Source organism: Mesocricetus auratus, unplaced genomic scaffold (assembly GCF_017639785.1).
Source record: "Mesocricetus auratus isolate SY011 unplaced genomic scaffold, BCM_Maur_2.0 Super-Scaffold_100038, whole genome shotgun sequence".
Taxonomy (NCBI): Eukaryota; Metazoa; Chordata; class Mammalia; order Rodentia; family Cricetidae; genus Mesocricetus; species Mesocricetus auratus.
The window spans coordinates 8,056,171-8,067,703 of record NW_024429216.1 but is presented as its reverse complement, the minus strand read 5'-3'; the positions used below and the strand labels follow the sequence as shown (position 1 = coordinate 8,067,703).

Genomic DNA, 11,533 nt, shown 5'->3' with positions numbered 1-11,533 from the left:
TACCCTCCTATCACACATACTCGCCCCCCACCCCAGCTTCAGGCTCCCTTCTGACAACCTCGCCTTTGCTAATGGGCCCTAATGCCCCTACCAGCTGCTTTGCCAAACCCACAGGACCGGGGTGGGGGTGCAGCAGAGTCCAGAACTAGGACCTGGTCCTAGCCCAACGCTTTCCCTCTGCAAGCCAGAGTGATCTCCCTCCAGGACGCCGGGGTCTGTTCCTTCCCCCTCCCCTCGCCTGCAAAAAGTGCCTCGTCACCGCTTCTGCCCGCCCCCGCCGGGCTGGGAGAACCGTGGGGTTAAGCAAGATTTGAGGACGTCAACTCGCCTCCCAAAGCAATTCCTCAGAAGCACAACCAAAGGGGATCTGAGGTCAGGGGTTACGGAAGGAAATAGAACCTGCGCCTGAACCAGAGAGCCAGTCCACCGGGGATGCGTGCAGGTTCCCGCAAGGCCAGGCCAAGGGGCGGGGCGGGGCGGCCTCTGCATGGGAGAAGGGGTAGTATTTGTGTGGGGGCGTGGTCCGTGGGAAGGCGGGGTCTCTTTTGCATATACAGCGGGCGGTGGGCCAATGGGCGGGGCCAGGGCGGGGCGCCGAGGAGGGATGCTCCCCCGCCCCCGGAACGGAATCCTCCGGGGAGCCGAGCTGGCTCGCGCGCTCGCATCCCGCACCAGCCGCCGGCCCCGGCCCCGGCCCGCGTCAGACCGAGCCGCCGCCGCCACCGCAGCAGCAGCACTCGGGAAGCCGGGCCCAGCCGGGGCCGCGGGAGGCGGGGGCGCCAGGGCCCTGGATGTCCCGCAGCGCGGCGGCCACCGTGAGAAGGGCGGGCTCGGGGGGCTCGGGCCGGGGGCGGCGCCGCTGCTGATGTGGCGGAGGGTGGGAGGCGGCAGCAGCGCCCGGATGGAAAGAAGATGCCAAGGCTGGAGAGGGTGGTCCTGGGTGGGGGTCCGGGAACAGGCTCCCGGCAATCCTAAACCTGCCAGACTGGGGTCTCCAACACAGGCCATCTCCGCGAAGGCCCTGGAAATAGGGATCCTGGGATACGGATTCCCCCCAAATCGAGGACAGGGCTACATAAATTCTAGGTACAACTCCCTGGGCAGGGTTTGGTGTTCAGGGTCCGGGACACAGTTCCCTTTATCAAGCTAAGGCCTTAACTGAGCCGATTCCAGACAAAATCCGTACTCCTCCTGCCAGAGGGGTTTGAGCACAACAGCCCCGATTGAGGTCTTGAAGATGAGGTCCCTGGACAGAGCTGCCAAGGCCAAGGCTGCGGGGAGGAGGGGGCTTCGTCCAAGTACTGTCTACTCCCAGGGGTCCTGGATCCAGCCTGCCCCCCGCACCCCCCGCGCGGCCCTTGGGCGGTGTCCCAGGCAAATCCCCTTCTCAAAACAAGGTCCCTGTGTCTGGAACTCCACCCCAGCATGAATATAATAAGGAGAATTTCAGGCATTCCCCTACCCCCACCTCCACCCCGTGCTTAGTCAGGGGTCTCAAGACATTGGTTTCCTAGGCCACCCCCTTTGTCCCTAGGGCTGCTCAGCTGTCTGAGAGAGGCCCCACCCGGAGACAAAGCTCAGCTTTCCCTAGCCAGACCTAACCCCCCCCCCCCCAGACTCCAGGATTCAGCCTGGGCTGGGGGCGGCTCCCCGGAGACCCGGTGGAAACCTGTCTGCAGCCTCTGTGGTGACCAGCCGCTTTGTGTGTGGGGTTGGAGGGGGGGCAAGGGTTGGGGAGGTGGTTAGAAGTGTGACCTGGTGTTTGTGTGACAGTGGCGGTGTGTGTGCTTGTGTTGCAGCTGACAAGGATAAGGAAACCTACGTTGTCTTATCTGCATGCTGTGGTTGGATGTGGTGGTGGTGTGTGTGTGTGACCCCAGTGTTTTCCAGACTGAAGATGTGAATAGCAGCTGCTCACTGTTCAGGCTCCTTGACTTTTTAGACTGTGTTTAGATGGATGTGTGGTTGTGGTTGGGAGGTTGTATCTGTGGTTGTCTTTTATGACACTGTGTGTGTGTGTGTGTGTGTGTGTGTGTGTGTGTGTGTGCGTCCGTGCCTTGGCATGTGTCAATGTCCGTGTTGGGTTTGGATGTATGTGTGGCTACTGAAGATGTCGGGGGAGTTGTGACAGTGTGTAAGTAGGATTGTGACGGTGGCTGTGACCATATGTGGCACACTGTTGTGCTTATGTCTGACTGATTTTGTATATATGAGTGACATTGCATTGGGTGCAACTTGGGGTGTCTGACAGCCGTCATATTTGAAGTCATATTGTGTCTGTGTGACTGGGTTTGGGGGATGGCAGTGTGTATGACAGTGGCTGTGTGTCCCTAGTCATGTCTGTATATGTGACTGGGGTTGTATAAATGGCTCCCCACCTAGCTGTATGTTCTGCAGCCACCTATGTGTGATTTGAATTTCAAATATCTGAAACTCTTGCCTATTCCGAAGGTTAATTGTGTGAGACTCAAGCTATGGATGTTGCCTGTGTGCAGGGGTATGTAGGTGACCAGCTTCTGTTCCTCTGTATGTGTGCCTGTGTGTGTATGACCCAGTTGTCTGTGACCCTGGGTGACTCTGGGCTGGTGTCCTAGACTATAAAAGTGTGTGTGCATGCATGCATGTATGTATGTGTCTAAGTGATTTGGTGGTGAAGTGACTGTACATGGCTGTGTCTAGGACCATGTTTTCCTTGTAAAAGCAGCTATAAATGCTATGACTGGGTCATGCCATTTATGTGTACACCCAGCTGTGTACTTGTGTGGAGAACTGAACTGTGTGTGTTGAACTGTGTGTGTTGAGTCTCTATGTGTAGGTTCTGAGCACAGGTGAGGCTGTGACTTTGTGTATCTGTCCATGTGGAGTAATGACTGGTTCTGTGTAGCCACATCCTTGTCTGCGTGAGTTGAATCCTCAAAGAGACTGTTTGTCTGTGATAGGGTAACATAGTACTGCTGTGTAGGGGACACCAACCTGACAGATGTCTGGGCACCATCGGCAGAGTGACTCCATACACAACTGTTTCAGGAATGTATGTGGCTGTCTGAGGGCAGCTGCCCTTGGGTCCCTTGACCTGGGACTGATTGTATGCTGTGTCTGTGATGCTCGGGATGTGGCCCTCAGTGTTTACAGCGCGTGGCTGCATATGAAGAGTGGTTTATACGTGAGTGGTTGCCACAGAGGATGTAAAAATGGGATGTATGTGGGTATGCCCCTGGTGATGTGTGACTCCGCCACAGTGTGTTGATGCGACTGATAGTGTCTGAGGTTGAATGGCCGTGTGCAGCTACGGCTGGGTGTGACTAGGGTGGTGCGGGGGGACACGGGGCTTGGTAAGACCAGTGTGCCTCCGTCCATGTAGGTGTGGGAATATATGCATATGCGATTGTGTCACCGTGTGACCAAGTGCTTATGGGTGACCAAATAGGCGACGATCTGTATGTGTTCCTAACTGGGGTGTGTGCCTTAGGGGACACAACTGCCGTGAGGTAGAGTTGGACATTTGTCACCCTTATGTGCGTGCCTGGGCCAGCTCATTGTACATAGCTAAGAAAATGAGGGAACAGTCTCAGTGGTTGGCATGCGCGGGTGCCTGTGCTGGGCTGGGACGCATACATACATGTTGACAGCCATAGTAGAGCTGTACCTGCTGGTGAGCATGTGGCCAGATGTTAGTGACAGTTGCATCGTATGACCTGAGGTACAGCTGTTACGATGTCTGTGTCATCAAGTTTGCTGAGCAGTGACCCAAGAGAAAGAAAACTCTTGGCTACCAGGTGTGTGTGTGGCTGTGTGTTTGTGGATAGCCCTGAACATGACACTAGAGGGCAAAGCCACTCACCTCACCTCATCCCCTTGGGTACTGAGGGACCCATCAGTGTCCCCCAACACACCTACTCCTTCTTGGGCCCTTAGAACCAGGTGGCTGGGCTGGTCTCCCTAGTAACAGTTGCTATGACTACTAGGGTTCTTACTACGGAGCCTGAGATGGAGGGGGTTGGCTAAAGTCCAAGGTGGGGGTTGAGTAGGGGATTGAATCCCCCTCAACAAACTTCTCATCTTCTCACTCCTTTGAGCAGGGTGGACCCAGGAGACCTGATCAGCATTTGTCCCCAGCCCCCTGTGGGGCCTTGGGGCCCCCTGAAACCTTCAGGACGGAGTCAGGTGAGTGACCGGCTTGACAAAGAATACGGTTTGTATCATACGTGGACCATGGTTGTGACTGCTGTGACCAGAGGAGGTACCAACCACTGTCACATGGGTTTCATTGCATACTCAGTGGCCATCAAAGCCCCCACGGTGACAGACAGACCCGCATCCTAAATCCTCACCTACGGACACCAGCAGCCACCCACAGGCAGTGATTATGTGCAGATTAAGGTGTAGCGGGTACACACACTCACACCGTCACGCATGCATGGATTTACACTTAAACCTGCACACACAGGTGATCGCCACATGCTTGTCAAATGCAGCCGCCCGCACACTTCCAGACTCAGTGGCTACTTTTTCACACTAACACACAGGAGGCACGTTCATGCGCACCCATCTCCAGACCCTCCGGGATGCACACAGGCTACCCACGGCAATCACTCTACACCCGGTTCTTAGAAACACCCTCAAGAGAGACGCATGGCCAGATACGACTGACGGTGAGGGCCTGTCATCCCAAGCATTGGGAGGCTGAGGCATGAGGATCAGGAGTTCAAGTCCAGCTTCGGCTACATAGCAAGCTTGAGCCCAAATGTGGGCCACAGGAGACCCATCTCTAACGCTGTCGGATGTCGGTGCTTGCTCTTAATCCCAACAGCCAGGAGGCAGAGGAAGGCAGAACTCTCTGAGTTTGTGTCAGCCTGGTCTACATAGCAAGTTCTGGGCCAGCCGGGGATACGTAGTAAGATGATGTTGAAAAAGAAGAGGAGGGATAGGAGGAGGAAGAAAGAGACAGTCCCCACCCAGTGTGCGCAGAGCCGGACAGCAGTGTCTCCTTTATCTCCGGTTGGCTTTGAACTCACTATGTTACCAGTGGTGGCCTTGAACTGATACCCCTGCCTCCGTTTCTCTCAAGTGAAGGCGTGCGCCACCTGGCCCCATTTATGCAGTGCTGGAGATGGGACATGGGGCTTCCTGCATGTCAGGTACACACTTTTATCAGCTGAGCTATGACTTCATCCTGGACAGCTTCGCTTCTGTAGACCAACAGACCTACACACAGCATCTGTGAACCCCAAAAGAGCTATGGGCACATCATTGCTTTACAAACAGACTGTCAGCCTGGAGAATGACCTGGGATAGCCCTGCTTTGGTTTTTTGTTTGTTTGTTTGTTTGTTTTTTTGTTTTTTCGAGACAGTTTCTCTGTGGCTTTGGAGGCTGTCCTGGAACTAGCTCTGTAGACCAGGCTGGTCTCGAACTCACTATTGCAAGCAAAAGTAAAACAATAAATATCAAGTAGCAGATAGAAGTAGACAACAGAACATCAAATGGGCTTTCACGTCATACAGCAGACACGACTGGAGTGGCCTGATTGAGAAGGTGATTAGAAGCATCAACACCCTCACCCAAAGCCACCTACGGAAATCTCATTAACAGCTGCCCTCGCCCTCTTGGTTTTTTTGGTTTTTTGTTTTTTTTTTTGGTTTTTCGAAACAGGGTTTCTCTGTGGCTTAGGAGGCTGTCCTGGAACTCGCTTGGTAGTCCAGGCTGGTCTCGAACTCACAGAGATCCACCTGCCTCTGCCTCAGAGTGCTGGGATTAAAGGCGTGCGCCACCAATGCCCGGCAACAGCTGCCCTCTTGGACAGAGGCAACATCTCTAAAGTTAGACAGTGGTCACACCCTCTCAGAGAAACACTGCTCTGTGGTAAGCAGTCATGGATACACACCTTCAGGACCAATGATCCGTCCCTGGCAGCATGCACAGAAAACACAAGCTCTCACCGACGGTAACCACACAGAGACACATGGCACGCCCCAGTGCACATGCGTGGCCACTCAGACATCAATGCCCTCCAGCAGAAACCTCCAGAGACGCGTGCTCACGGATAACAACTGCTCTTGGGGATGTGAGTCCCTCGCAGCCAGGGCACAAAGACACAGGGACAGTCACTCGCATAAGGAGTCTGTACAGCCTGCCGCCCTAACACACACTACCCCTGACCGCTACAAGCACATACCAGCCACCCCTGAGGCCTTGCTTCATCTGCACTCGGTTGTCATAGAGACCTGTACATATTTTACGTTCTGTCTCTCGCTCTCTCCTACCCCCCCCACCTTTCCTGTCACTTTCCTGTCTTCGCTGAACTTGGAGTTGAAGCTCTGGCCTTGCTTGCTAGCCCACACGCCCTGCTACCTATCACCGGCTTCACCTCAACACCCCTGACATTATGACCCTCGACCCCTAGTCCTCAAACTCTTGTGCCCTGACCTCTCGTTCTTTGCATCTCTGTGGTTCTTTCCCATCCTACCCCGAACCTCTGAACCCCCAAAGCCCGTGACCCGCGATTCCCACCACCCACCCAGACCACCATGTCCCGGCGCCAGTCCCCGCAGCTCTGAGCGCGCGCAGCTCTGCGACCTTCCACATAACCAGTCTCCACCGAGTAGAGCTGTCCATCTAGCGGACCCTCCGTGCCGCAGCCTCATCTCCATACCTCTGACCCCGTATCGCTGTCCTGTGTCACTAGACGGGGCAGGCACCATGAACAAGTTGCGGCAGAGTCTGCGGCGGAGGAAGCCAGCCTACGTGCCTGAGGCGTCGCGCCCACACCAGTGGCAGGCAGACGAGGACGCCGTGCGCAAGGGCACGTGCAGCTTCCCTGTTAGGGTGAGTGCGCAGGACGGGCGGGAGACTAGCTAGCCCATTGTGTCTGCTGCACAGGGAGGGCGGGAGACTAGCTTGCCCGGTGTGTTGGCTGCCTGTCTTCTGGTCCCGGGGCACTGGGCTAAGCCATCAAAAGCCCGTTGCTATGAGATCTGTACTTAGGGCTGTGTGGACTGTGGCTTCCAGACCTTCCGTAGTGCTATTTACTCTTCCAAAGATTTATTTATTTATTATGTGCACAGTGTTCTGTCTGCATGTATCCCTGCAGGCCAGCAGAGGGCGCCAGATCTCATTACAGATGGTTGGGAGCCACCATGTGGGTGCTGGGAGCTGAACTCAGAACCTCTGGAAAAGCAGTCCGTGCTCTTAACCTCTGAGCCATCTCTCCAGCCCCCCGCCCATAATGCTATTATTAAAACACACTGGCATGGTGGCACTTGCCTGCAGTCCTAGATCATGCCCGGATCACTTTTGTAGAATTGGACCTTTAGGCCCTGTGTTTAGGCAGGCATTCTAGCCACTGGGCTACACACACACACACACACACACACACACACACACACACACACACACACACACACACAGAGCCCTCCTTTTTTATTTTCAGGTTGTCTCGTTAAGTTTCCCAAGCTGCCCTTGAACTCACTCTGTAGCCCATGCTGGCCTGAACTCAGGATCCTCCTACCTCCCCCTGCACTGACAGATCACGACACACATTCTGTCTTATACCAGACATTACTTGGGGGATAATTCTGAGGGGTACAGAGTTGTCACCGAATTCTTCAGGGGTTCATAGAAGATGACATTTGCAAGGCTCTTTTCCTGTTCTGGGAATTCTGGTTTATAACAAATTCCGCTCTCCCAAGGAGATAATGGGATTCTGTGCCTGAGCTGTGGGAAGATTCAGCCCTTCTCCCTTCTCATCTGAGATACTAAGTCTAGGTCCTCAGCCTGGTTTTCTCTTCCCTAGGGTGGGTGGACCCAAAATGTGAGGGGTTCGTGTGGCAGGCTCAGGGACTACTGGCGAAAGTGGGGAAATAATGTCAGCTAATACGGGGGCATTTGTTAAATGAAAATAGTCTCACCACCTTTGTACCAGCAGGAATGGGGATGTGGCTTACAAGGAGTACTTGTTTAGAATCCCTCAGTGAGGGGCTAGAGCATGGCTCAGTGGTAAAAACACTTGCCTAGAATTCCCCAGTGAGGGGCTGGGGGTGTGACTTAGTGGTAGAGCCCCTGCCTAGAATCCCCCAATGAGGGGCTGGGGGTGTGACTTAGTGGTAGAGCCCCTGCCTAGAATTCCCCAGTGAAGGGCTGGGGGTGTAGCCCAGTAGTGGAGCCCCTGCCTAGAATCCCCCAGTGAGGGGCTGGGGTGTGACTTGGTGGTAGAGCCCCTGCCTAGAATCCCCCAGTGAGGGGCTGAGGTGTGACTTGGTAGTAGAATGCTTATCTAGCATGTGGAAGGCCCTGGATTTCATTCCCATCATGAAGAGGGGAGGACATAAGGACACAACCAAAAACTTAAAATTGCAACTCTGAGTAATGCAGCTTAGTCTCATTGGAGATTCTGGGGACAGTCATTGTATCTGCAGGAAACCCTGGTTTCCATTTGTCATTATAGGAGGGAGAGTGGACAGTGGTCTGTGCTGTGTATGTGTGTGTGTGTGTGTGTGTGTGTGTGTGCACGCGCACACGTGCATTAGGGATTAAACCAATGGCCTTAGCCAGGCATCTTTTCTAACCCAAGACAGGGTTTCTCTGCGTAGCTCTGGTGGCTGTCCTGGAACTTGCTCTGCAGACCTGGGTGGCCTCAAATAGAGATCTGCCTGTGGCACATGCCTGTAATCCTAGCATTTGGGAGGCAAAAGCAGCCATATGTCTGAGGCCAGCCTCGTCTACAGAGTTCCACCACAGCCAGAGTTACAGAGAAATTCTGTCTTGAACCCCTTCTCCCAAAAAGAGAGGGTCGGTGGTGGCACGTATCTTTAATCCCAGCACTTGGAAGGCAGAGGCAGGAGAATTTCTGTGAGTTTGAGGCCAGCCTGATCTACAAAGCAAGTTCCAGGACAGCTAGGACTGTTACACAGAGAAACCCTGTCTCAAAAACACAAACCAAAGCCGGGTGTTGGTGGTGCATGCACTCGGGAGGCAGAGGCAGGCGGATCTCTGTGAGTTCGAGGCTAGCCTGGTCTACAGAGTGAGTTCCAGGACAACCTCCAAAACAATACAGAGAAACCCTATCTCGAAAAACAAAAAACCAAACACAAACAAACAAAAAAAAGATGCCCCCCCTCCAAAACAGAAAAAAGAAGCATTGGCCTTGTGCGTGCTTCCTCTCCAGAAGTAGTCTGTGTTCTTTCTAACTGATGCCAGGGTGGGTGGAGCAGCCCTGGGGCCTCCATCACGTCCTGAGGTGTGGATGCCCAGGCTAGGAACGGGGCTCCTACCTTAGGGATTGGATTGGAGGTGCAGGATGAGTGACTACGTCTGACGATCTGAGCTGTGGCCCTGGGTGCGGAGGGGCTCAGCGGTGTCCACGATGATCGATGACTGCTCCTTTCATCCTCCCCCCCCCCCAGTACCTGGGCCACGTGGAGGTAGAGGAGTCCCGCGGGATGCACGTCTGTGAAGACGCCGTGAAGAAGCTGAAGGCGGTGAGTGAGCGGCTGGATCCAGGGAGGGGGCAAGAGCAGACTGAACGGGGCAATCCTGACCAGGCCCCTCTGTTCCCTCCTGCCCTCACCCCAGATGGGCCGGAAGTCCGTGAAGTCTGTCCTGTGGGTGTCGGCTGATGGACTCCGAGTGGTGGATGACAAAACCAAGGTAGGAGGGCCGTGCTGGGGGAGGAAGGCTTCCCACCCGCCGTGGGGTGCTGCTCCAGAACATTCTCGACGCTGCCTTGTGTTCTGCCGTCGGCTGACTGTCCTATGAGGGCCGTGGCCAGTTGAAAGCTGGTGTGTAGAGTGGGTGAGCCTGTGCACCTCGGCACCAATCCCAGCCGCCCCCCCCCATCTGAGAAACCTTGGGCACAAGAGTCAACCCCTCTGGGCTCCCGTTGCCTTAAAACAGAATAGGGCTGGCGATAGACCCTATCATCAAATCAGAAAGTCTCCGTGTATGAAAAGCGGGCTGGCAGAATGGTACAGTGGTTAGAGCCCTTTGCCGTGCTGGCGTGAGGACGTGAGTTCAGATCCCAGAAGCCCACCTGAGTGCTAGCTAGTGCTCCCCCTCTAATTCCAGCCTCAGAAAGTCTCCAGAGCTAGCAGGCTAGCAAGACTAGACACACTAGCGAGCTCTGGGCTTGAGGAGGAGGCCCTGTCCTGATGAAAATGAGTGGCTGAGGACGCTTGCTAGTCTCGGCCCTGGCCCTCCATATGCACACACACACACACACGCACACACACACGCACGCACGCACACACACACACGCACCCACACACGCACACACACGCACGCACACACACGCACGCAGGCACCCACACATGCACGTACACACACACGCACGCACACACACACGTACACGCACACACGTGCACACACATACACACACGCACACACTCACACACACGCACACACACACACACACCGGGAAAAGGGGGACCAAGAACACTTCTGCCAGGATCTGGGGTGTGGCGGGACAGGCGTGTGATTCTAGCCCGCGGGAAGTTGAGGCAGGAGGATTACAAATCCAAGGCCAGCCTGGGCTTCGTGCTGAAAAGAAAAAATGAACAACAATGAAAAAGAAAAGCCTGGCATATCAACAAATGTGGTTGTTAAATGATTTGGGTTTTTGTTTTAATCGAGACAGGGTCTGGCATAACCTTGGCTGGCCTCAAACTCACTGTTTTGTCAAAGGTGGCCGTGAACTTCTGGTCCTCTTGCTTATAACCCCCAAATGCTGGGGTGATAGGCGTTCACCACCGTGCCTGGTTCTTGCCATGAAGGGTTGCGGCCTAGGATTTCCTGTGTGTTAGGCAAACAGCTCTCATTGATCTATCACCTGGTCCTCTGTTTGCTCCCCTTTGCCTCCCCTGACTGGAGCCTGGAGACGCCCCCTCCAGGAAGTGCCCAGGCATGCCGGGGGTGTTGAGTCGCCTTAGCATTGGCTGCTCCTTTGCCTGAATGCAGTTCCTTGTCTAATTAATTCTTCCTCTGCGGGCGGCTCGGTTAAGCTGGGTTAAATGGTGCTCCCTGGCTCCTGCAGCCCTGGAGTCTTCCTCCTAATCGGCAGCTGTGCCTCTAGGCTGTCTCTGATGGATGACAGGGATGACGGGGGGGCGCGGGGGGGGGGGACGACACCACGACGACGACACAGGCTGTCCCATGGCTCTCTCCACGACACTTGTCTCAGGGGGCCATCATGTCATGTACAGTGCCTGCCTCCTCAACCCTTCCTAGGACCTGCTTGTAGACCAGACCATCGAGAAGGTCTCCTTCTGCGCCCCTGACCGCAACCTGGACAAGGCTTTCTCCTACATATGCCGCGACGGCACCACGCGCCGCTGGATCTGCCACTGCTTCCTGGCACTCAAGGACTCGGTGAGCACCACAAGCGCTGGGGCTCTCTCCTTCGCTCCGCATGCCCTGGGAACGAGTGCCGGGCTCTGTGCCTGGTCCTCTCGTCTTAAGAAAGAAGTGTGGTGGTGGTGCACTTCTCCAATGCCTTTAATCCCAGCACTGGGGAAGCAGAGGCAGGCGGGTCTCTGTGAGTTC

At 55.0% G+C, this 11,533-nt stretch overlaps 1 protein-coding gene across 1 annotated transcript in view; it reads left to right on the top strand.

Moving 5' to 3' along the window:
* The first annotated feature begins 645 nt into the window (after window positions 1-645).
* Window positions 646-11,533, top strand: part of Numbl (NUMB like endocytic adaptor protein) — a 21,965-nt gene continuing 11,077 nt past the window's right edge. The window contains 6 exon segments of the mRNA XM_005086570.3: window positions 646-815; window positions 4,080-4,164; window positions 6,684-6,823; window positions 9,400-9,474; window positions 9,569-9,643; window positions 11,219-11,359. Coding sequence (XP_005086627.1) covers window positions 792-815; window positions 4,080-4,164; window positions 6,684-6,823; window positions 9,400-9,474; window positions 9,569-9,643; window positions 11,219-11,359 — 540 coding nt within the window. The 5' untranslated portion in view covers window positions 646-791.